The following is a 22,903-nucleotide window of genomic DNA, read 5'->3' on the forward strand; positions in this document are numbered from 1 at the left end:
TCTCTTGGAATCCCTGACTTTCTTTGAGACTTAGATAAAATCCTGTCTTTTGTAAGAAGTTTTGCTGGTTCCCCTTAGTCTCCAATTTGTTCTGTCTATATCGTATTTGTGCATAATTGATTTCATACTGTTTCACCCATCAGATTGTGAACTCCTTGAAGGCAAGGGATGGTTTTTTTTTTCATTTCTTTGTATCTCCAGTGCTTAAAATAGAGCTTGCTGATTTGAATAGATGGCTTGTTGACTTTAATTTTTATACTCTCTCACAGTGACTCAGATTCTACTCACAAGGTTCATAACTAATAAAGATCTCTCTATTAACTGATGTTCCTGTTCAAGTTGTGGCATAAACTTTTGGTACAAACTCTAGCTAGGATAAAATGGAGATAATCAACAAGGGAAGGTAGCATCAAGGAGTATTAGGAAAGGCTCCTCAAAGAAGGTGGGACCTAAGTTGGGACTTGAAGGAAGCCACTAGAGCTTGCTTTTACCAGTAGAGCTGGAACTTGAAAGTGTCTTCTGGATATAAATGCAATGGACTTTCTCCATTATTCTATGCTGCCCTGGATTTCACATACTTGGGTTTGGACACTATCAGTGCAGGGCGAGCTGAAACCTGGGGAAAGATCCATGCTGCCATATGGGAAAGGAGGTATAGAAGGTCATTTGTGTAACTAGGAACCAGGGTAGGCAAGACCTACAGGAGGCAAGGGAAAACAGAATGGAAATACCGTACATTTCCTGGGGTCAAAGGGATGATAACCTATGTATCAAGATAAGACCAGCAGGTTTAGGGTAGTAAGGGTTGAGACTCTGACCAGACCAAGAAGTGGTGGTAACCGAAATTTGCCTCATGAGAGATGTTTAAGTATTTTTCCTTTGTTCAGTACTGAGTAAATTCATTGCAGCATGGAATGAATACTGTCTTCTGAGAGGTGATGTTGGCAGATTCAAGCTCTAGAAGGTCCTACCAAGCTTCCACATCAAGTATGAGCCTAGCAACTGACTCATAGGATTAACATAAGACCTAGGTAAAAGCTTGTTTCCAAAAAGTATCAAGTATTCCAGAAATAAAAGGAATCTTTACATTTATATTATTGTAATAGTAATTAAGGTGGGACTTTTTGCTGTTGACCTTTAATGATTCTGGCCTTTGTTTCTATGGGGCAAATAAAGTGGGATGTTTTTGTATTTCTCAGCACTGAGACAATTGGGAGCCATTGATCTGTATCTGATATGATATTAGGAGTGGGGAACTTCTCCACACCCAGCCTGGGTGAGGTCAGGGCCCTGAACAGGATTTATAAGTGCAGAGGTTAGTGTTCTCGCTCAGAGCTCTGAGCCACAGCAGAAGTGGTGTGTGACTCTGGGCCAGCCATTCTAATGAGCTCCCCAGCTGTACACCCAGATGTTGGAAACTACAAACTGTATTTTATCTGTAATTCAGGGTGCTGGCTTTTTCCCCTGAACTAGGTGGATGTTATTTGTATGTTGGATTAAAGTAAGATTGTTAACCCCTTAACATTGCTTTCCTTAAGTAAAGCAGATCAAAAGCACCTGTGTTGGCAGCTTTCTGGGTGCTGGTTGTTGGTGGATCTTACACCCCCACAGAAGCTGCTAGCTGGATTGTTGATACAGCTGTTAGTCAGAGGACGTTTGCATTCTTTAATAAAAATTGCACCTACTGCTAGAGAAATGCACTCACCTCAGATTCAGATGCATCTACAGATTTCTCCTTCAAATTCGCACTCTCAGTTAGCACTGCTCCATTGTACTTGTTGCAGATATCCTCGTCAGAATAATGTAGACCGCCAGGACTTGGTCGAGGAGGGGATCTAGGAGTAGGAAGAGAGGGGGAGGGGCATGTAATAAATGACATTGTATGAAGGGCAGCACTGAACATAAAATGACTTTCATTTTGAGTTTTCCAATGTGCCAATTGGAATATACTAAACTTCATCACAGGTATATACTGAAGAAAGGGGCACATGCAGACTTGGACTCTGATCTCCAACCTTCAACCACACGTCACCAAATTCAATTAGTTGCCTTTAGTTTCTTTCCCAAGGGTCAACTTGACGTCTTCATAATCACTGATGTTGAATAAACATCTAGCACCTCTAAATTGGGGGCTTTAGCTTTGTAAGACAGGTACTGAGGCCACTTGGAAAAAGCCTATCAAACTTACTCTATAAGTCACAAAGCTAGGCTTTCAGAGGCCAATGGCCCTCTCTTACCCTAAAGCATGCCCTGATTAATTTGAATCAGGAGTCAGCAGTGCAAGTGGCACTTTGAGAGACCCTGTTGGGGTTTAATTAGGTAGCAAGAGCCAACATCAAGGTGATAGGACCCCCATCATCTTCCATCTGCAAAGGTTTGATACTTACTCAGTGTGATTAGCCCTGGAATCCTGGTAATTAGGACTTTGGCTTTTGACACCAAGGCACTGAGTGGTTCTGGGTGGAGGGGAGGCAGCTTCTGAAGCATTTATTCTGTAGCTGCCTGGACTAGGTTATGTAGTTACTAAGGGAAAAGCCTGCTTTCACATGGAGAAATTTTGAAAGTGAGAAAATTCTGCTGAGATTACCTACGATTTTTTTGTATTACCTACTATTTATAATGTTTATATCATGTATGTATATAGCTATTTACAAGTGTCTTTACTCACTAGAATGTCAGCTTCTTGAAGACAGGTACTGTTTTTACCTTAGCACAATGCCTGGAACATAGTAAGCGATTAATAAATATATGTTAACTTGCTTTCTCAGTACCATGATAGAATCAATCTATCAACAAATATTTATTGAGTACTGTATCCCAGGATTTGGCAGGAAAAGCACAATTGTGGTCCACCACCTAGCTAGTCCCCTAGTCAGAATAGCAATTAGATCCCACTTTTCCTGCTTTCTTCTAGGATAGTTCTTGGCTAAGGAACAGACATGTATTTTCATTGTACTGAAATCTGTATGTTTACAGGATAAATGTAGCCTACCTTTCTTTCTCAAGGGGAGATTTATGGGAAATCATATGTAGATGTTGTTGGCCAGGAATATGTTTATTTTTAAAGGTTCCTATAGAAAGAATGGGAACTGGAGGGATAGACCTTTTGACCTTCTAAGCCCAGGCAAAGGACCTATACAGTGTCTCAGAGTACTCAGAGACTCTGGTTCCCCAGAAGAACTGTTAATTTGTCTAGGTAAAAAGTCACCCCCAAAATAAAAGACTTTGATTTTCACACCAATGGTCACTTATTATTTTCTTTTAAGAATGATCTGTCATCTAAACATTTGGGTCCAATCTTTTTAGTCTAAGAAGCTGAATTGATGCCTAGCTCACAAATAAATCATAAAATATTCAAATGCAATAAATGCAGAGAGAAATAAATCAACTAGGCACATATTGTAAAGCGCCAGTAAATGATGCTAGTCTATAACTGCCAAAGGATTGTAATTGTATGGAGAACCAGAAATTCAACACAACCACAAGCCTACGTCTCCAACGCCTTAAGAGCCATTTTTCAAAGCTCAATTTAGTTACTAACAAATGCTGGGAAGTAGCCTTAGTAGAAGAGTACAGTTTCATAAAAAAGCTAAGGTGGAGAAAAGTACTAACTTTTTCCTTGGTCTTTTGCCCTCAAGCTCAGTAAATGGGAGCTACAGATCAATTAGCTCTCACAACTCTGAAATGGAGGCCAGTCCTGGCCTAAACTCAGTTTAACAGAAAGCATCACAAAGAAAGGCATAAGCTACTTATAAAGAGGAAGCTTATAGATAAGTTCCGTTGACAGTTTCTATGTCTATCTCTTAGTTTAAAAGTATTTATTCACAGAAACATCATCTTTCCTGATAGAATATAAACTTCCTAAAGGCAAGGACTGTGATTTTTTTTGTCTGTGTATCCCCAGTGATTAACACACACTAGGTGATTCAAAAATTGTTATTGTTGATTGACATATGTTTGTCCAAGTCAACTAAAAGTGGTAGTAGAGAGGAGATGTATGAATTTAAACACAGGGCTGTTTAGAAAGAGAGCTTGCAGCACCTTGACTCTCTATCTTTTGACCCTTGATGCTTCCTGTGGACCCTCACATGCCCCCATTTACTTCTGCCTCCCTACGATGTTGCTAATTCCAAACTGCTCAGTGTCAGTGATCATCTACTTCGTGATATAAAATTTGCCAGTCTGGTGCAATCCACCAATGTAACACTGACCTTCAGTGATGTTGCATCATGTCTCTTGAAGTTATACAGCATATATAGGGCCCAAAATGTCTTCTAATGTAATAATAATTATGTCTTCTCAATTTTTTCTTTCTATCCCCAGCAGTTAGCATAGTGCCATGCACATAGTAAGTACTTAATAAATGCTTTCTTCATTCAATTCATTCACTCTAACATACTATTTGTTCAAGTTCACCAAATGAGGGCCCCTGTCAGGGGGCCAAATCATAAAATATTAAGTGGCAAGCACTGGTCAGAGTTAAAATGCTGTACCTGGTGCCATTCTTCTTGGAGAAAGTGCTCTTGACATTGAGATGGCGGCTGTTTAGCTCCAGGGCAGCAAATCCTCCATTATCCAGAGTAACTGATTCCTCCATATTGGAGATGCTTTTTCCTGTAGAAAATAAGTATGTGGACAATAAAAAGATCTGCTTGTTTTGTTCATTAATAAGTATCTATCTATTCAGTAGAACCAACAGACCAGATCAATCCACAAGTATTGACAGAACCTCGATTATGTACCTAATCTTGTACTAGGAACAGTGATGACCAATGAGACAAAGACGTTGCCTTCATGGAGCTTACAATCTAGTTGAACACACACATACATTAAATGTTAATTAATAATAGAAGGTTATTCCAAAACAGTAAGCCAAACGAATGGCTTTAGAAGTTTAGAGGGAAGAAGAGCTCACTGTAAGCTGTAGAGATCAAAAAGGGTTGACTCCCTGAAGGGAGGAAGTGGACTTTGAAGAATGGGCAGAAATGCATTGGTAAAGAGGGGTGAGGAAGGCATTCTAGGCGAAGGAACAGAGTAAGCAAAGGCATGGAGGCAGTGATTTGTTTGGCATATGGAGGGTGACCATAAAGAAAAGACTGGCCTGACTAGTGCAGTTTGGAATCTCTCTTTCTTCTCCTAGAGGTCCATTTCTATTTCTACACCTCCTAAATGCTACCTATGAATATCAGCATGCAAAGGTTATGGGGATGAGAGAGTGAGACAGGGCAACTAGAGACAGTGGTAGGCGAGAAAAAGCAATAGAGGATCCAGTGGAAGAAAGAAAACAGGAAAATCTAACAAATAGAAATGGGGAGGGGGAAGCAAATGAGAGGATAAGGTAAGGTGAGGGTAAATAAATCTGACGGAATGAGGAATCAGTAGGGAAAAAGACAAAAAGAAGGGACTGGAAACCAGGAACTGGACAGAGGAAGGACAACAAGACAGAAAAGGTTTTGAATGATGCCACAAACCCAAGGGCTTCAATTCTGCTTGTCTCTCAGGCAGAAATGGTAGACACTCTGGTAGACAAGTATTTTTCCTAAGCTTCAATTATGATGTTACATTAATACTCCAGGGCGAGTCTGAATATCAGAAGCTGCAGGTCGTGTCGGTCTTTTCATGTCTGTTTTCCAGACGGAGAGGAAGAGTGAAAAGGGGGACATTTTCTATGCGCCAGGCATAGGGTTCTGTAATAGCATTAGCTCAGTAAAATGCCATGCCATTCATACATTTTAAATCCCACAGGAATAAAATCTGATTTACTAACACTTGTTAGAAGTGAATTTATACAGAATAAAATAAATCCTTTCTTTGGGGGATGAATTGCTTAACTTCACAAACGGAAATGGCAAGCTTTTTACAGTGCCTTGTATTATATTAACCCTTTAGGACTGAATGCCCTGCTACCTTGATGCAGAGTTAATGGTAACAGTCTATGTGCTGCTCAGTATATCAGCAGGACCAGGCTCCAAGTGGTTAAGAGTTAAAGTGGTTCTATTACATATGGGCAAGAGAACCTTACTAGCACTCAACATTTCTAAGATCAAAAGGCAAGCAGAATTTGAAAGCTCCAAACTATGGAGCTAGCTTTGTAAAGGGCTCTGTTTCAACTATTTTTGATAGTTCTGGTCAAATTCTATTACAATAGATGCCTAGGTACTAACCCCAGTCTCTTGCCCTACTGGAATTATGTGCAGAACATAACCTGAAATAAGCAGGCCTTTAGCGAGAGCTTGTAAATCCTTTTGTTATGCAAAGGTTTTGACATATTGGGGTGTGTGTGTGTGTGTGTATGTATGTGTGTGTAGTTGAAGAATTTTCCATGCATGAAATATTTTTCTAATGACTTTTGAAGATTCTGGATTTAGAATGAAGGCAAACACGTATGCAGTAAAGTACAAGCCTTGATCAATTTTTTTTGCATAACTTTCACAGTCTAAACCCAAATGTTTATATATATGTGTGTGTGTGTGTATGTATGTGTATACATAGATATAGATATCTATATAGAAATACATATCTATATATCTATATATGTATGTATGTATATGTGTGTATATATGCATGTGTGCATGTATTTGTGTATATGTGCATGTGTATATGTATATGTGTGCGTGTGTGCATGTGTGTGCATGTGTGTGTGTGTATGTATCTCAACTCAGTAGATAGCACACTGGGCCTAGAATCAAAACAGACTTGAGTTCACATCCAGCCTCAGACAATTAATTGTGGGACCCTGGGCAAGTCACTAAACCTCTGTCTGCCTCATCTGTAAAGTGGGAATAAAAATAACATCTACCTCCCAGGGTTGTGGTGAAAACGAAAAAGTTTCATAAAGATGTTACCCAGGATGACGACAATTCGCATTATATTTAATAATACTTCTTTGTAGAGAACTTTCTGCTTTTTCACAGTCCTTTTGCATATTTTATTTGGCCTTCAAAACAACACTTTGAGATACATTATCATCTTCATTTTACACGTGAGGAAACTGAATCTCAGAATGGGTAAGGGACTTGCTGAAAGATCACTTGGCTAGCTAGTGGCAAGCCTGGGACTGGAAGCCAAGTCATCTGAAAGAACACAATGTCTCTCCCGTTACTTTACAATGCCTTCAAGAAAATAAATCTGTTTGGTCTGTTTTTACCCTCCCCTGCAAATAGGCAGAATAACAAAGTCTTTGGTATGGCCTTGAATATAGGGAAAGAAACCATAATATCTAAACTCTTCAGCTTAAGAGAATCCAGCCAGGGCATGAAAATAGGAGAAATGAAACCTGAACTCTCACCTGTGTTGCAGTTCCTGTACTTCTTATTCTGCCCGTGCAAGACCAAGGCAAACACAATGAGCAGGATGAGTATCAGACTTGAAAGGGCCATCACCAGAAGAAACCACCACTCCTCATAGAATGGAGTTTCCGATTGGGCTAAAGGAAAAAGAAACAAATGATGGTGAGAGAAGCCCCTGATGGTATTCATATAAGGCTCCAAAAGAAGTGTCTTTTTAAACAGCTTATTTCAGTAAGGAAAAAGCATCTATCTTGGCATTCTAAAGAATGTCAACATCACCAACAAACATTTACTGGGCTTCTATACTCTGCTAGGTGCTGGGGATATTAAAATATGGTCTCTGCCCTCAGAGCTTACAATCTAGTTGGAGAACACACAGCCAAGATGAACAACAAAAGATAGACAAGGCTAGGTGCCCAATGAATGATGCAGACAGTAAATGCTATAGGAATTCAGAGGAAGCAGGGATCCCTGTAGGTTGAGGTCAAAGAATTATAGGTGAACAAGTTTAGAGATAGAATTGAACATACAGGTCATCTAGTCCAACCCCCTCATTTTGTAGATAAGGAAATTGAGGCCCAGAGAAGAAGTGACTTCTCCAAAGTAACTCAGCTAGTAAATGGCTAAGATAGGAATTAAACCCAGGTCCTCCTCTACTCTCAATCTAGTACTTTATCCACTGTATCAAGCCAGGAAAGACTTCAGAGAGCTTATGGGACATGAGTCCGACCTTGAAGCAAGGATAAGAAACTATCTTCTGCATAGTAAGTCCTCAGTAAATGTTGACTTGCTATGCAGAGAAGTGGGACTGGGGCCATTTCAGGACCGGGAAACAGTTTAAACAGAAGCAGGAAGGTGAGACTGTGCATAGCATTTTAGGGGGAATTTGGAACAGCTTGAGAAATCTACATTTTGCTAAAGACAACACATGTTGGGACTAAAGCCACATTAAGAGTCAATTCATTGTTGCCTTCATGGTGTCATTTTTTTCAGCTATGGGAATTTATGCCAAATCAGAGGATTAGTGGGACAGCAGTCTTGGCCATCTGCTTTATCATGTATTCAAGCATCCTTTAAAAGGATGATGACATTCTCTTACCAACAGTCCTATACTATACACTATTCTGTTTATTATTAAAAATATATGTGTAGGGGCAGCTAGGTGGCACAGTGAATAGAGCACCAGCCCTGGAGTCAGGAGGACCTGAGTTCAAATGCGGCCTCAGACGCTTGACATATGTACTAGCTGTGTGACCTTGGGCAAGTCACTTAACCCCAATTGCCCTGCCAAAAAGCAAAAAAAAAAAAACCAAAAAACAAATAAACTATCAAAAAATATATGTGTAGGAGGAGGTAAGAGGGAGAAGGGGAGTAGAGATAGGTTTGCCCCCCAAAAAAGGTAGTGAGGGAAGAGAATATAAGGAGGGTCAGAAGAAATTTCAGACAAGCAGAACAACTGAGAGTTACCTAATCAATTTATTATGTTCTTAAAAACAAAAATAAACTCTACATAAGAGATTCACGGTTTCATAGTTTCATATACAACTGTCTCCTTTTCTAATATATATATATGGAAATGCTCACTGTATTTGGTGTTTGTTAAATTCAGAAAAGCAAAAAAGAAAAACCAAGAAATAGGCTTACTTCATAATTATCAAAGAACTAGCAGAGAAATTAGATAGGGCTGTGTCCCTGGTATTCCTAGGCCAGAAGTAGCATTGTAACTTCAGCTTCTTTACCTCCTTTTCCATTCCCAGTCTTTACTTTCTCACAGGGGACTATGGTCAAGGTTTGGGCTTACTCACCTAGAAGCATCTTATAGTTATGGCAGTTTGAAACTCCTTATCTGGGCTCACTTATGCTCTCAGGACTCTATAGCTTCAGTCAATAGGCATGGGGAAGAAAGTAACACTAAGAAGGCTGTATGTACATCAGAATATAAAAGATCAGGGGGACTAAGGCTGGCTGCCTGACAATAACCTCTTTTCTTTTCCACTTTCATAGCACCACTGTGTTGCCACACTGCTCTTAGGATCACAAGATCAGAGACTGAGGACTGGAAGGACCCCCTGAGTCTATCTAGTCCAAACCCTTCATTTCACAAATGAGGAAACAGCCATCTAGAGTGGTGATGTACAGTGGCCCACGGTCACACAGGGAGGAAGTGGCAAAGACTCAAAAGGATTTGAACCCAGGTCTTTTGATCAAGTCCTCTGACTCCAAATCACTTTTCCAAAGTATGATTTTGCATTCCTTTATCTTTTTAAACTGATTTTACTTGTGTGTGTCACACACACACACGCACACATGCACACACACACACACAGATATGTTGTAATGTTTTGTTGTTCAGTCATGTCTGACTTTTCATGACCCCATTTTGAGGTTTTCTTGGCAAAGATATATTGGAGTGGTTTATCATTTCCTTTCCCAGCTCATTTCACAGATGAGGAAACTGAGGCAAACAAGGGTTAAGTGACTTGCACAGGGTCACATAGCTAGTAAGTGTCTGAGGCAGAATTTGAGCTTATGAAGCTGAGTCTCTCAGATTCCAAGCTCAGTGCTCTATCCACTGTACCACCTAACTGCCCCATGTACAGGGTATCCCTAAAGTCTGGACACATAGGCAAAAATGCATATTTTGAAATATTTGGAATAGTAACAGACCTTAGCCCCCTTGACTTCTTTTTTTGGTGTATGCTAAAGGAGAGGGTGTACTCAATGGAAATCACCGATGCAACACACTTGATTGAATGCATAAAGAGTGAATGTGCTAAAATTGACAGCAATGTGGAGCTATTGCATTGAGTTCGCATAAATCTTGTAAAGCACATCAACCTTTGAATCACAAATGATGGAAATCATATTGTAGATGCTATTTGTTAATATTCCAATTAAATAAAGTGTTGAAAACTTCATTCATTTCATTTCTGAAAATATGCATTTTTGCCTATGTGTCCAAACTTTAGGAACACCCTGTATGTATATTGTGTATGCATGTGTGTACATACAAATGTATGCATGTGTAAATATATATATATGTGTATATATGCATGTGTGTATGTGTGTATACACATAAACACCCTTCCTTCTTTTCTAATCAACATCTAACCTCAGGAAGATTTCTTCATTTCCCTGCCCCCTCCCCCAATCCGTTATTGACTCACTGGCTTTAATAGCCACATCCTTGGCATGGATTTGAGATATAAAATATTATATATGTATATATGTGTGCATACACACATATATATGTACACATACATAATATACTCTTATACAACCCTATATATACATATATAAATATATACATATAAAGAAATTTTTCCATCAAGATATGTCTTGTTTATGAGAATCATATCTTGAATAAAATTCAAAGGAGGGCAATGATCTTAACTAATATCAGAAATAGCAGGAATTTTCTCACAGTAAGTGTCCTGAGGGGGCCACCCCACATTATTGATCAGTGTCTCCCATTCACGCTATGGTGAATTATGTTTGTGGTACCTTGGAAGCCTGGAATTGATCAGGAATCTCATCTATTGACGCAATGCACAGGCTCAAAATGGAGTTCCAAGAATGCTTGCAAAATAAACTCCACATCTGACTTTGAGGAAAATGTTTTGCTCGAAAAGTGGAAAATGTGTTCACTCCAGGAATAAGTGGGGTGAATTTGCTTCAGATAATGTGGCACCACAGGGTTTCTCAGGAGATGACAGGATTTTGATTCCAAAAGATATAAACAGGTCTTCATGCTCCACATTAAACACTCCATCTAACAAGTCCAAACAAATCCCAGACCTCTTGCCCAGAAGTAGCAGAGACAGGCTTTGTGATGGTAAGAAAAGGTCTGAGTGGTTCTATTAGAAATATCTCAGTAGGACACAACATCACCTAATTTTGAGCTGCCTGGGTATGGAAAAAATGCCATTGGGTACCGATCCATTTACTTTCCTAAAGGATATAATAACACACACTCCAGCTGGCAAGCTAAAACTTGTATTTTGGACCCAATGGGATTTCAGGAAAGCATTTAAGCCACATTACTCCATGAACTAGAAAAGGAAGGGAGTTATGTTGTTAAACGACTTAGAGAACAAGGGACTAACTTAAAGCAAACACATGTGCTTGTAATTAACAGTAAAGGGGAAAATACACACATATACACACACACAGACAAATATTAAAACTTATTCCATTCACACATATTCAATACAAAAGAAGTGTTTTCATGGGAGAATGGTACATTCATCAATTCCTTGCTTACACTTAAAGTCATTTGGTTGACTTAAAGTCACCCATTAAATCTTTGGCTTTGTAGTTATTTTGGTTTACAAAGTACAAATTGAACACTCTGCCTCCCCTCAAAAAGTTTATAAATCAGTGAGGGAAACAGGATGGATAAATGAATACGCTCATGTCTATCCATCCATAAATACCTTTATTCAACCCAACCATCACTTCAAGACCTTTATCTCTTCTCCCTAGAAGATGCCTAGAAAGATTATTCTACACATCCTGCCTCCAATGCCAATACTCTTTACAATTTGGCTTTTGACACCTCCTTCCCCCAACTCTATTGAAACTGTTCTCTCAATTAATAAATCACAGAATCTTGGAGCCAGAAGAAACCTTACAGATGATTGAGTCCAATCTCTAGATGAATAAAAATCCCCTCTACGACATACCTAATGAGTAATCTGTCACCCAAACTTTGTCTGAAAGTGTCTAGAGAAGGGAAATTCACTAAGTCCCAGCAATGGTCTACTGTCCTTTTTAATAGCTCCAGTAGGAAGGAGCTTCTCAAATCAAGTTGAAATTTGCCTCTAGCCATTCTTCTTCATTCTCTATAGAGGCCAATTATAGTAAGATGAATTTGTCTTCCATGGGATAGCCCTTCAAATTTTTGAAGGCAGCTTCATGTTTGCCCTAATCTTCTCTTCCAAAGGCTAATCATTCCTAGATCCTTCAACCAATCCTTCTATATGACATGACCTACAGGTCCTTCACCATCCTGGTTTCTTCCTCAAGATGCCAAATCAGTGCTTGTCAATGGCCATCCTAATATCTGGTACCCAGAAATGAAGAGAAAACTAGAGATGTAATTTGACCACGGCAAGTATAATGGAACTATTATATCCCTGGTCCTGGACACCAGCTCACTCTGAATATATCTAGAAATCATATTAACAGTTTTGGCTATTATATCATAATCTTGACTTATATTGAACTTGTAGTCCACTCCACTTATTTTTCAGAAAAATTACTCTCTAGTCACATTTCTGTCATCTTGTACTGTACTTATGAAGTTGATTTTTTAAACCTAATTCAGTCCAAATATTTTAGCCTGTCAAAATCTATTTGGATCTTGATTCTACAATCTAGGGTGTTAGAGGTTAGATCTCCAAGTTTCCCATGTATCCCTCCAAGTTGGTGTCATCTGCAAATTTGATTAGTATGCTATCAATGCCTTTACCCAAGTAATTGCTAAAATGGCTAATAGCGTGGGACCAAGTATAAGCATTTGGAGCACTCTGCTTAGGGACCCCCCTTCCACACTGGCATCAAACCATTAATAATTAATTACTCTTTGGATCAAATTATTTAATTCATTCCAAATCTACTTGATTGCTCTACTATCTAATCCACACTTCTCCATCTCACTCATAAAAAATAGTATGAAAGATTGTCAAATTTTTTTGCTAACATCTAGGTATCTATATCCATAACATTCTCATGACCTATTAGTATTGTAACCCTTTCAAAAAGGAAAATCTGTCATGATCTGTTTTGATAAAATCATTCTGGTTATCTGGTTATAAAATCATTCTGGTTACCAATGTTTCCTCTTCCAGTTGTTCATTATCCATTCCTTTTAATAATACTTTCTAGAATCTTGTGTGGAATTAAAGCAAATTCACTGACCTATCACCCAGATTCATTCTCTTCCTTTTTTTTGAAAATTGGGACATTTACTCTTCTCGAAGCTTTTTTAATCTTCCATGATTTTTCTTTTTTTAAATTATTGATTATTTATATTTATTTTCAACATTCACTTTTATAGGATTTTAAGTTCTAAATTAATGATTTTTCAAAGATTACTGAAAATAGCTTAGCTATCACATCTACAATGCTTTCAGTAACCTCAGTCGTAGTTCGCCTGAGCCTAGTAACTTCAATACAAAAAGGGGAACTAGGCACTCTCTTACTAACTCCCTTCTTATCTGGGCTTCAGTTCCCTCTTAGCCATTTTCATTGTCTTTTCCAATCCAAAACTCATTCTCCTTGGCAGAGAAACAGAAGTAAATTAAGCATGGTGAAGTTCTGACCTGGGTCTGTTTTCATTCTGTCCAACCTGAGAAGTAGTCCTACCCCTTAATCCCTTTTGAAATAGAGCTTTTTTAAAAAAAAAATCTTTTTTTATTGCCCTTAGATTTTCTCCAACAGCCTCAGAGCTTTAGCATGCTGATACTGCTCCTATCTTGCTACACCCTTCTACTCATCCTATTACTTGCCCTTATTTTTATCTTTTGTATATGTCATTTAAAACATCTAAGTTGGTAATATGATAATATATTTTGCATGATTGAACATGTATAACCTATATCAAATTGTTTATTGTCTCAGAGGGGGGAAGATGAGGGAGGAAGAGAGAAAATTTGGAACTCAATTTTTTTAAATGAATGTTTACAATTGTCTTCCCATGTAACTGGGGGCAAATACAAGATTATTAAGAAAACAAATCTAAGTTGGTTGGTCATTCCCCTCATCCTCTAATGGGAATCAATTTCTTCAGACAATGCCTACTCTTCATTCTCATTTGAATTGTTTCTCTTCCTGTCTTGAGAAGTTCAGTTCCATGCCAACCAGGTGAATGTTTGCTTTAGGATTTTAGTCCAGCTGGTCCTGCCTATTCTTTCTCTGAATCTTTTGATCTTCAAAAATCTGGGTGTTTATGTTTGGATTTTTCTCTCCTTTATTCCAAAGTCTTAAGTGAAGATATACTTCCTCCCCCAAATCCTTGTTATATCCATCCTAGCAACCATATCCTTTTTAATAGTTCCTCCACCTTTGAATTTTATCTAAGTAGAAGTTTCTCTTACTGGCTCTTCCCTGCTTTTAAAGGATGAAATCGTTAAAGCAAGCAAATAATTTATCACCCTTCTGCTTTTGGCAGAAAGAACTCCAGAAGACTCCAGATAATTGAAATCCTGCTTCTCTACTATATCACAGCTTTGTGCCAGGCTGTGTAGATCTGTTTGCCAAACTGCTCATTTATTCTCCCTTTGTGTTCAGGTGTTCTCCTATATACTCCAATGACAACACTGCTTCCATTCATCTCCACCCAACTGCTCTTCACCACACTTTTGTCCTCCTCTTCTTGGATTTGTTCACATGATGTCTCCTTGAAATAGAATTTTACTTTGCCTTCCCCCTTCCCAGTACACACACACACACACACACACACACACACACACACACACACACACACACTTGTTTTAAACTTATATCATTTTTGCTGAATAAAGTCTATCCCCCCATGGCCATATCACAGTCATGAGTCTCAACTCAGTGAGGTCAAATTTCCCCGTGTCTCAATCCTTTGTTGTTCTTGCTAGCAGTTCCCACTACAGAAATGGACTGACAAAAAAGCTATTAGGCGTCTGCTGCAGAGCTGTTACCTCCTTTTCACCATTGTTAGCATCTTGATAGCCATATCTGACTTTCTTTCCCTTCTCTTACTATCATTTTATTTTTTATACTCACAAGTCTGACTTGTCTTACCAACTTCTGTCTTCTCTGCTAATTCTCCTCTTCCTCCTTGGGTTCATTGTCTCTTGGAGCTCAAGCCTTTCTCCTTCTGCTCCCCCTCTCTCTGTCCTCCTCCTCCTTTTTGTCAGGTTCTTTTCTTCCTTCAGCTCTAACCCTTTCCTTTCAGTTTGAATCCTCTTTCTCCTCCCAAAGTCTTCCTCTAAATCAATTTATGGCCTCCTTCACATTTCTGAAACTTTCCAAATTCCCTTTACAATTCTCTCTCTTCATATTTATATAAACAAAAATACCTATATACATCTCTATACGTGCATATATACACATATGTATATATTGTATACACACACACACACACACACACACACAAATTACTTCTCCCAGCCATAGTCTCTACCCTGAAATTATATCTTGCCTGTCACATCTCTAACTACTTACTGAACATCATCAGGACCTCACTAGTACCTCCAATTCAACATGTCCGAAACTGAATTGATTATCTTCTCCCCTTAACCCCATTACCTGATATAGCTACAGAGGGACTGCTAGGCTCTCCATAGCCAAAATCATTTACTGCCACCACTCGGAATTCATAAGTCACCCCCTGCCGGAGTTTGTCCAAGCTGACAGTGTAGGATGTAGCACTTCGGGGGATATCCTTCACAAACATATCCCATAGTCCTTCATCTGGAAAGGAAACAAGAAAAATAAAATAGTTATTCTTCATCTTCCCCTCAAATCTCCAACCCTATGGAATTATTCAATTGTAAATGGTTGTCATTTCTGGCTTCAGTGAGGACTGATGCTTGTGCTAATAGTAATACATATTTATTCAAGAATGGATTATCTTTGCATTCTTCCTCTGGACCAATGTCGTTTTGAGACTTGGGGCATGAGATAGAACAATAGAGGAACCTTATAAAATCAGATGAGATACTACTTGTAAAGCATTAGCACAGTGCCTGGGACATGGTAGGCTCTGTACAAATGCTTAATAAATGTTTGCTCCCTTGCCTCCCTTTTTCCTTCATATCCATTCTTAAATCTCACACTGACAAGACATCATATCAATACTCCAATATTACTTGGGGGTTCTATGGCTAACATGTTCATCACTAAATGCCAGCCAACGGATGGTGAGCCCTTTTTCACTTAGACTGGTCTTTGGAGAGCAAATCCAATGAGACCACACTCAAAATCTTTCCAGGAAAGTAGAATCTAAAAAAGCATACCCTCCCTTGGCACAGTACTTAGGAACTCAGGATCATCTTCAGATGGAAAAATGAAGCATTAGAGTAAGTTTTTACGGAGGGCACACATTGGATTAGGAATTTTGTCCTTAAGCCACCCCTTGGTTATGCAAAGTTATGTGTATATGGTATTTCACCTGATTCCTCTTTTCCCTAAAGTGCCCAATTCTCCAGATCCAGACTTTCCTAAATTTGACTCATTCAATCAAAAATATTTCCTTGTCTCCCTCTCCTTCATGATCCTTGATCTCTCAATGTTTTCCTTTTCAAAATGCTGTAAATCACTATTGATTAAAGAAATGCAAATCAAAACAACTCTGAGGTGCCACATCACACTTATAAAATTGACTGACATGACAAAACAGGAAAATTATAAATGTTGGAGAAGATGTGGGAAAATTGGAACACTAATGAATTGTTGGTAGAGTTGTGAACTGATCCAACCATTCTGGAGAACAATTTGAACTATGCTCAAAGGGATATAAAAATGTGTCTACCCTTTGACCCAGCAATACCACTTTTAGGTTTGCATTCCAAAGAGATCATACAAATTGGAAAAGTATCCACATGTACAAAAATATTTATAGCAGCTCTTTTTGTGGTGGCCAAGAACTGGAAATTGAGGGGATGCCCATCAGTTGGGGCATGGCTGAACAAGTTGTAGTATACGAATGTAATGGAGTACTATTATGCTATAAGAAATGAGCAGGGGGACTTCAGAAAAACCTGGAAAGATTTATATGAAATGATGCTGAATGAAGTGAGAAGAACCAGGAAAGCATTGTACACAGTAACAGCTACTTTGTACAATGATTAACTTTGATAGATTTATTTCTTCTTACCAATGCAAGGATAGAAGACAACTCCAAAGACTCATGATGGAAAATGCCATCCATATTCAGAAAAATAACTATGGAGTCTGAATGCAGATCAAAGCATATTATTTGCTGTTTCTCTTTTTTTATTTTTGTTTCTATTTTCTTGTGGTTTCTCCCATTGGTTCCAGTTCTTTACAACACGACTAATGTAAAAGTAGGTTTAATATGAATGTATATGTAGAGCCTATATAAAATTGCATGCTATCTTGGGGTGGGGGGAGGGGAGAGATGGGGAGAAAATTTGGAAATCAAAATCTTACAGAAATAAATGTTGAAAACTGAAAATAAGTAAATAAAATTTTGAAAAAATGTTTTCCTTTTCAAAAGCCAATTCAATAGCCTTCTTCTGGAGATATAAACAAATGTTTTTCTGATGGCAGAAATTTAGGTACTGTGATAGGCTGGAGAAGTGGATCTATTCCCCAACAAATACTGTACAGGCAGTCACCCATTTTTTTTGCCTAGACTCAAGTTCAATATCCTGATATTACATTTGTGTAATCCCATTAGGCCTCCACAAAGTTCAGTGATAAATTCTGTCACTGTACTTAAATATTATATACTTTTCTGAACTAGATAAGTTCACCAGGTAAGTGTTGTCTAAGGAGATTTTTTAAAGTAATGTGTGAGAAGAGAATGTCAAAAGGAAGGATACAACATGTAAATGGAGAAGTACATATGTCATAATTTGAGTATACACATACTAAATGTCTACAAAATGAGTGTAGACCAAATGATCTCTAAGGTCTTTTCCAGCTCTGACTTCCTATGATTTGATTATCAGTAAGGTTTCTTATTTTAGCATGAGGCTTTCTTCAGAGTTAACTCTGAATGACAACATACAGGGTGTTCCAAAGTCTTAATAAAGTTTAAAACTTTACCTGTTTAAGCATAAATGTTTGAAAAATGTATTTAATGGCTATTAAAGCTATCAAAATCTAAAACTTCACTACGACTTTTGGGACATTCTGCATATTGAAATCTCTAAGAGAAGTATTTGTTGGGTCATTTCAGTTGTGTCCAACTTTTTGTGACGCATTTGGGGTTTTCTTGGCAAAGATACAAGAGGGTTTGCCATTTCCTTCTCCAGCTCATTTAACAGAGGAGAAAACTGAGGCAAAAAGGATTAATCGATTTGTCCAAGGTCACTCAGCTAGTAAGGGTCTGAAGCTGGATTTGAACTCAGAAAGATGAGTCTTCCTGACTCCAGGCCCAGAACTCTATCAACTGCAACAACTAGCTGCTCCTCTAAGAGAGACAGTTTGCTGGCAAACTGTATAATGTATCCAAGGTATCTATTTCTTTTATGTAGAATATATACATACATATATATGCATATATATGTATGCATATATCTACACATAAATATGTCTGTATATATACATATATCAAACATTTACTAGGCTTATGACTTTAAATTTTAAATATGAAATTAATGAATTAAATTTTAAATATGAAAAATTCTTTAATAAAATTTTTATTGAGCAAAATGTCTATACCAAAATATCTACTTCAAATCATGAGTAATTACTAATTATATACATCTATGCTTATGTGTATATACATATGTATATTATACACACATGGATATTTCTATCCTTTCTACATGTGGATCTTGGAAAGGGGGAAAAGATTTTTTGAAAGGAGAAAAATATTTACATATACAGGTGCCTATGACCCTGACAGCTTTATAGGAAGACCTGCAATATACCTAAATCATTATTATCCTATACTGCAAAACACCAGATATGTTCAAATGGATTTTCCCAACAGTAAATAATAATGAAATTTCTGGCATATATGTCTATACTTGCCTGGGATTTATAGGCCACTAAAGCCTTACTGCACTATTTAAGTTCCTATATTCATATACTGAATGAGGTAATGTATGTGAAAGTGTTTTGAAGAGTATAAAGCCCTGTTCAAGTGTAAGGCATTATTACTATCGCTATATATCCACTTATATCTAGGTTCATTTTTCAGAGACATTGTCATTACTGCAGTAAACTCAAAATGGCAATGTTTAGCCTAGGCCTATCTATTCTAAAGCATTTATATGCAACACTGGAAGAGACTCAGAGATGGCGGAGCTAAAAGGGACCTTAAGAGAGCATCTCACTTAACTCCTTCATTTTATTTATAAGGGAGTTCATGCCTCAAGAGGTTGATTGCTACATGAGGTTCATTTGAAGGAATAGGGGATATCTCCTTGTTTTCCTGACTCCATGCTTTTGCTTACACTGCCACCTAACAGGTTTCCCCTTCACCCTACTACCTAACCAGGTCCCCTCTATAACAACAATGTTGCTAGCAGCTACTGTGGCTGTGTAAGACCAACAAGAGCAGACAGGAGGGCTGCAAGCACAGGTTCTTTGGTCTGCTTTTATAAGGAAAGCAACTTTGAGGAGTTAACAATCTCAGTTTACGTAAACATACATATATCATTCACTTAGATCGGGGGAAAAGATCAGCCCCCTGAACTTCAGAGCAAATACAAACAGAAATTACAAGCATATATTATAAACAGAGCAAGTAACACAAAGCAGTCTATCCATAGCAATACATAGTTACCAGAGAAGCACTAACATCTGAGTTATCAAAGCCGGGGGGGCTGTTTCAACGGCTTGCCCAGAGTCTTGTCACCTACACTCTCTCAATGAGTGTGCCCCCAAAAGTCAAGTTAACCTTCCAGTACATATACAGCTGTTCAGGGCCTTAGGGGCTCGAGGCTCACTGTCCAGGGTGTGGAAAACCAGGGTGTGGGAAAGTTCCTCAACCATCAGCACCACATCATATACAAATCAATGACTCTCAACTGCCCCAGTGCTAAGAAGCATTCCAAGACAAAAGATCTCACTTTACTTGCCCTATTCAAACAAAGGCCAGACTCACTAAAGTTACTTTGTTGCCTTAGCATCCCAAAAGAGAAGAATAGCAAAAAAAAAAAAAAAATCCTGCCCTGATTACACCCTCTCACATGTTTTTAAAAAATATTGTATACTTTATTTTTATTTTTTCCTACTTAATAGTATATTTTTCCAATTACATGTCAAGATAGTTTTCAAAATCCACTTTTATAAGATTTTTGAGATTTTGAGATTTTCTCCCTCCCTCCATTCCCCCCTGCCAAGATTGCAAGCAATCTGATATTGGTTAGACATTTATAATCATATTAAACATTTCCACATTAGTCATGTTTTGAAACAAGAATCAGAACAAAAGGGAAAAACTAGGAGAAAGAAAAAACAAAAAACAAAAAAATTCCTGAAAATAGTATGCTTCAATCTGCATTCAGACTCCATAGTTGTTTCTCTGGTTGTGGATGGTATTTTTCATCAGGAGTCTTTTGGAATTGTCTTGGATCACTGTATTGCTGAGAAGAGCTAAGTCTATCATACTTGATCCTCACATAATGCTGCTGTTACTTGTGTATGCTGTTTTCCTGCTTTTGCTCACTTCACTCAACATCAGTTCATGTAAGTCTTTCCAGGTTTTTCAAAAATCCACCTGCTCATCATGTGTTATAGCACAATAGTATTCTATTACATTCATATATCACAACTTGTTCAGCCATTCCCCAATTGATGGACATCCACCTCAGTTTCCAATTCTTTGCCGCCAGAAAAAAGCTGCTATAAATATTTTTTGTACATTTGGGTCCATTTCCCTTTTTTGTGATCTCTTTGAATCCTAGTAGTGGTATTGCTGGATCAAAGAGTATGCACAAATGGCTAAACAAGTTGTGATATACAAATGTAATAGAATACTATTGTGCTATAAGAAATAGGGGAGATACAGATTTCATAATAACCTGGAAAGACCTACATGATCTGATGTTGAGTGAGGGGAGCAGAACCAGGAGAACACTGTGCACAACCACAGACATATTGCTTCTATGATGACTAACTTTGACAGACTTGGCTCTTCTCAGCTATATAAGGTTCAAAGACAGTTCAAAGGACTCATGATGGAAAGAGCTTTCTATATCCAAAGAAAGAACTACAGAGTCTGAATGCAGATTGAGGCAAACTGTTTGCTCTTTTTTTTCTTTTCTCCTTTTTATTGGTTTTGTTTCCTCTTTCTCATGATTCATTTCATTGGTCATAATTCTTCTTTACAACTTGACTATTATAAGTTTAATGCAAAAGTAAATGAAAAACGTATATCGGACTCCATACCATCTTGGAGGGGAAGGGGCAGGGGAGGGCAGGGAAGAAAATTGGAACTCAAAAGTTTGTGGAGCTGAGTGCTATAAACTAAAAACTAAAACTCTAATTTATAAAAACAAAGAGTATGCACAGTTTTATAGCCCTTTGAACATAGTTCCAAATTGTTCTCCAGAATGGTTGGATCAGTTTACAACTCCACTAACAAGGAATTGGTATTCCAATTTTCCCACATCTTCTCCAACATTTATCATCTCCCTTTTCTGTCATACTAGCCAATCTGATACAAGGGAGTTGGTACCCCAGAGTAGTTTTAATTTACACTTGTCTAATTAATAGTGATTTAGAGCATTTTATATCACCATAGATGGCTTTAATTTCATCTAAAAACTGCCTGTTTATATCCTTTGACCATTTATCAATTGTGAGTGGCTTGTATTCTTATAAACTTGATTCAGTTCTCTATATATTTGAGAAATGAGACTTTTATCAGAAACACTGGCTATAAAAATTGTTTCCCAGTTTCCTGCTTTCCTTCTAATCTTGGTTACACTGGTCTTGGGCAAAACCTTTATAATTTAATCAAAAGTATCCATTTTGCATTTCACAATGTTCTCTATCTCTTGTTTGGTCATAAATTCTTCCCTTCTCCATAGATCTGATATTCCTTGATATCCTAATCTGCTTATGGTATCACCCTTATGTCTAAATCATATACGAATTTTGACCTTGTCTTGGTGTACGGTGTGAGATGTTAGTCTATACCTAGTTACTGCCATACTATTTTCCAGCTTTCCCAGAAGTTTTTGTCAAATAGTGAGTTCTTATCTCAGAAGCTGGAGTCCTTGGGTTTATCAAACAGTAGATTACTATAGTCATTTACTACTGTGTCTTATGTACCTAATCTATTTCACTCATCCATCACTCTGTTTCTTTGCCAGTACCAAATAGTTTTGATGACTGCCACTTTATAATAAGTTTTAGATTTGGCGTGCCTAGGCCACCTTTCTTTTATTTTTTTTTCATTAATTCCCTTGACAGTCTTGACTTTTTGTTCTTCTAGGTGAATTTTGCTATTTTTTTAGCTCTATAAAATATTTTTGTTAGTTTGGCATGACACTTAATAAGTAAATTAATTTAGGTAGATTTTATTATATTAGCTCAGCCTCCCCATGAGCAATTGGTATTTTTCCAATTGTTTAGATCTGACTTTATTTGTGTGAAAAGTGTTTTATAATTGTGTCGATATAGTTCCTGGGTTTGTTTTGACAGGTAGACTCCCAAATATGTTATACTATCTACAGTTATTTTAAATGGAATTTCTCTTGCTGCTTTGTTGGTAATATGTAAAAATCCAGATGATTTCTGTTGGTTTATTTTATATCCTGCAACTTTGCTAAAGTTATTAATTATTTAGAGTAGTTTTTTCAGTTGATTCTCTAGAATTTTCTAAACCAACCATTATATCATTTGCAAAGAGTGATAGTTTATCTCCTCATTGCCTAGTCTAAACCCTTTAATTTCCTTTTCTTCTCTTATTGCTAAAGCTGACA

The 22,903-nt window shown here is 37.7% G+C and overlaps 1 protein-coding gene across 2 annotated transcripts in view; it reads right to left on the minus strand.

The window, feature by feature from the left end:
* SDK1 (sidekick cell adhesion molecule 1) overlaps positions 1–22,903 on the minus strand; it is a 1,168,267-nt gene that overhangs the window by 15,567 nt on the left and 1,129,797 nt on the right. For both annotated transcript variants that reach the window (XM_036741470.1, XM_036741469.1), the window contains 4 exons: positions 15,579–15,743; positions 7,289–7,426; positions 4,494–4,614; positions 1,706–1,835 (listed from right to left, as the gene is read on the minus strand). In XM_036741470.1, the coding sequence (XP_036597365.1) occupies positions 1,706–1,835; positions 4,494–4,614; positions 7,289–7,426; positions 15,579–15,743 (554 nt within the window). The remainder of the gene's footprint in view (positions 1–1,705; positions 1,836–4,493; positions 4,615–7,288; positions 7,427–15,578; positions 15,744–22,903) is intronic.

Source organism: Trichosurus vulpecula, chromosome 1 (genome assembly GCF_011100635.1).
Source record: "Trichosurus vulpecula isolate mTriVul1 chromosome 1, mTriVul1.pri, whole genome shotgun sequence".
NCBI classification, from domain to species: domain Eukaryota; kingdom Metazoa; phylum Chordata; class Mammalia; order Diprotodontia; family Phalangeridae; genus Trichosurus; species Trichosurus vulpecula.